At 36.6% G+C, this 3,908-nt stretch overlaps 1 protein-coding gene across 3 annotated transcripts in view; it reads left to right on the top strand.

Annotated features, from left to right (window-relative positions):
• Positions 1-3,908, top strand: part of LOC122066790 — an 8,486-nt gene that overhangs the window by 2,915 nt on the left and 1,663 nt on the right. The window contains exons 1-3 of one of the 3 annotated variants that reach the window (XM_042630626.1): positions 1,396-2,202; positions 2,433-2,573; positions 2,685-2,787. In XM_042630626.1, the coding sequence (XP_042486560.1) occupies positions 1,999-2,202; positions 2,433-2,573; positions 2,685-2,787 (448 nt within the window). In that variant the 5' untranslated portion in view covers positions 1,396-1,998. Of the gene's footprint in view, positions 1-1,395; positions 2,203-2,432; positions 2,574-2,684; positions 2,788-3,908 lie in introns of those variants that run through there. The other 2 variants (XM_042630627.1, XM_042630628.1) reach the window with 2 other exon arrangements.

Raw genomic sequence — 3,908 nt, 5'->3', positions numbered from 1 at the left:
GGGGGGGGAGTATTTATGTATTGATTTGTTAGTTGATAGGTTCATGAATTCTAAGTTTTTCATGAATACAAAGTTAGGTTATCTTTTCTTATGTATGCATACACCTAGCGTTTATTTTTTATTTTTGGTAAAATTAATGGTGTTTCTATAAATATAGTGGATTTGCTGTTTTTAGTTTATTAACCATATATTTTTTCGTTTTATTTTTCAATATACTACCCTTTGTTTTGTAGCCAAATATTTTAGGTATATGCCCTGCCCTATCTTTAATTTTTATTTATTTTATTGAGAAAAAGAACTGTAAAAGGCATTGTGCTTATGCCCCTGTTCCAAGAAAGATGGAAGTGCGAAATGACCACTATACCCCTCATGAAAGGTGAAAATCCTGCTGCGGTTGATGCCCTCCATTGTAGTTTGTATGCAGTCATGTTTTATTTGGTAAATCCTAGAACGTAAATCTAGGTGGCCATTTCTTACACCCAACCCCTCTCTCCCCTAAAGAGATGACGATGTCTCACTTTTTTGCGAATGGATTTGCCACAGTTGTTCTTGATACATTTAGTAACAATGGATGTGAGGTGGTGAGGATCCCAATTCCCGACTTGCCCCTTCGACGACATTGATACATTGGCTATGATTCTCGCTTACCATCCCAACATTATGAATCTTACTCAAATTCCACCCCTATTGCCTTTGACGGTTTCTCACTGAAGACGAGGCTAGTGTGCATCATGTCTCCTAGGGTTGTCAACCGGTCGGGCCGGTTCGGTTTCGGTCGGGCTTAATCGGGCTTGAAGACTTTCAAAGGCTACACCGTGTCCGCCCATTTAACTAATCGGGCTTAGTTATTGAGGGCATGGTACACTTTATATTCGGTCGGTCGGTCTTGGGTTATAATCGGGCCACCTTAATCGGGCTTTAGTCGGGCCTTAACCGGGCTACGGACATGTTTAATGTTAAACGGGCTTTAACCGGTTTTTAAACGGGCCCTCTTTAAAATGTGCTATTATATTCCGGCCCACTCATGCAAGCCCAAAAAAATGACAATAAATCAATAAATTATACCAAATATAACCATTATTTAAAATGTGAACATGTTTTTACTTTTTAGTTTTTATTCTTTAATTTGGGAGGTAAAATAGGTATTCTACAATCATTAAAGGGTCGGGCCAAGTCGGTGCACAATAGGCCGGTCTCGGTAGGGCTTTATTCGGTCGGTCTCGGTCGGGCGCCCTACGGTTCAAGTAGCAAAACCGAGACCGACCATTTATAAACGGGCCAGGCTCAAGCCCGACACGTTTAATAAACGGTCCGGGCCGGGCCGGTCTATAAATGGTCGGTCTCGATCGATTTAGCCGGTTCGGGCCACGAATTGACACCCCTAATGTCTCCCATTCTGTCAATGGAATCACACCTTCCCCTGAAATCTACACTTATGTTTGGTTGCCAAGAAAATGAAAGAAAATAATTTTTTTTTGAATTTGAAGATAGAGATATAGACATAAATCAATTGTTGTGTCGTTATGATTTTTGTTTTATTAAATTTTATTATTATTTTTTCTTTTCTTTTGTTGACAACCAAACATAGTGATCCAAATTCCAATTGCTATTCTTCTCGCCCCCATTCAAATGGCAATAGCAAGCTTTACGACATTGGAGCCGACCAGGATGGTATCTCCACCTCCTATGGGCCGTTCATCCTTCGCAGAAACAAATGCAAGAGGAAGGTGCAACACTTCACGAAAGGCACCGATGAGGTTTCGAACTGTTTGACTTGTTGCCTTTCATCTTCCATTTATATCTCAATTGTGCAAGGTCGAGCACATGGCGAATGACTGGTTCAATAGATAATTTAGAGATTTTAAAATACCAAGAGAGAAAGAGGTAAGTTTTATGAAAAAAAAAAAAATTGAATAAAGTGAGTTTGAGTAATGAGAGGTTACATATAGGGATAAATAGAAATTGTCCCCAGTGAATCGGTTGAAGCATAGAAGGGGGATGAAATCCAAATATGGTCAGAGACTTACAGACCACAGTGGGTGTGTCAAAAACAAAAAAAATAGAGAGAGAGAGAGCATATGCAGAAACGAAGCGATGTTCTTAGAAGAAGCGAAGAAACGGTTAGAAGAGCATATGCAGAAACGCTCGACTGAAGATATCGAGTGCCTAACGCATAGCAGTCTCCAGATCGTGAAGGCAAGGGTTCGATACTCTTCAATTGTTCCTTCACAAACACTTAGCTGTAATTCGGATATCATCTCAACCCTTTTTTTTTTTTTTTCCTAATTTTTCTCTTATCGTCTTTCTCTCTCTCCCTCAATTCTACCTTAAATTATCTTCTCTTTCTTCTGTAGCTCTGAGCTTTGTTTCTGTAAGAATCAGATCAATAGATACGATTTTTTTTTTTTATTTGATTCATTTGTATTTTGCAGGATAGAACAGGGAATTGCCATGTGGGAGCGATAGCTTCCACAATCGATGCAGTTGGGGCAACAGCTGTAGCGATTTACACAGGCGACCTCAAAGTCTCAATTAATTTCAACATTTCCTACTTCTCAACGGTTAAGATTCAGGTTTCATCTTCCATTTGAATTCCCAATTTTTATTTTTTTATTATTATTTTTTTTTTCCAACTGGATTTTTTAAAAGCTTGAATAAATCAATCTCTGTATAAATAAATGCAGGAAGAGGTGGCGATTGAAGCTAAGATGGTAGCGCATAGAGGAAAGCTTTCATTGACGATAGTAGAGTTTAGGAGGAAGAAGGATGGAGTTATGGTAGCTTTGGGTAAGCTATGGTTTTCTCAAGTCAACGCCATTCCAGGTTTCCCAAGAACCAAGCTTTGATTTCGACCATCAAAATTAACTTCAAACTTCAAACAGGGAAGAGAAGTCAATTATCAATATTTTCTTCAAATTCTGAAATTTTCAAGCTATTTTAAACTTCGTTTTCTTCTTTGTAACTAACTGCTGATTTGGTTCTTGCAATTTAATTCTCAGTTGCATTCATCCAAGCATTTGGCATTTCAGCTTTTATTAAGCTTACTCGTATATATATTAATTAAAAAGTGTAACTCATCAAGTTATTTATTTATTTTATTTTTTGGGTAGAACCAAGTTAATACTAATTATATTAACTGTTAATATTAAATAACTAAATTGATGGACCAAGTTATTTAATTGATAAATTTTCTTTTTTCTTTCTTTTTTTTTTTAAATCATGATTTTTTTGTACAATAGCAGTGATTTACACAAGAAGATTTGGTCATATACTGAGGCAGGTTTATGTTATGGAAAAATGATTCACACTGTCTCATATCAAGATTGGGTGCATATGATCGAGAAATTTCTTATAAAATTGGGTAAAAAAATAAATGAATAAAATGAAAACACAGTTCTAATTTCCAATGAGTAGAGCATATAAATAACATGTAATGGACAGGTCCAAGTAAATGCTATTGCCAATTGCCATGAGGACCATCATAAAAAAATATTATAAAAAAAAATTGGGGACATTTGAAATTATTTAATTTTTGTAATCTTTATGTACATATTTGAAAATTAGCATATGGAACCCTGCCAGTGTGGTGTAGTGTTGAAAATTCCCTCTTTGTTGATGCCCCTAAATGTTCCCTCATTGACCCCCCCCCACGTTGGCACAACTGCCAATCGATCAAGTAGTATTCTCCTTCCTCAAAAAAGAAAATAATAATAATAATAATAATAATAATTAATTGGTGATAAAGGAAATTACACATAAGTCCAATACTGTTGTACCCCAACTTTATTATTATAGCATTTGAGGCCCATTTATAGGCAATAGAAATAACATTTTTCAGTATAGGCAAGTGTTATCTGTCCAAGAGCCCTGTGCTTCTTTTGGGAGGGGCATGGTGGTCATTATGCACT

This window comes from Macadamia integrifolia, unplaced genomic scaffold (genome assembly GCF_013358625.1).
Source record: "Macadamia integrifolia cultivar HAES 741 unplaced genomic scaffold, SCU_Mint_v3 scaffold2586, whole genome shotgun sequence".
Classification (NCBI taxonomy): Eukaryota; Viridiplantae; Streptophyta; class Magnoliopsida; order Proteales; family Proteaceae; genus Macadamia; species Macadamia integrifolia.
This window is presented reverse-complemented; position numbering and strand designations above follow the sequence as displayed.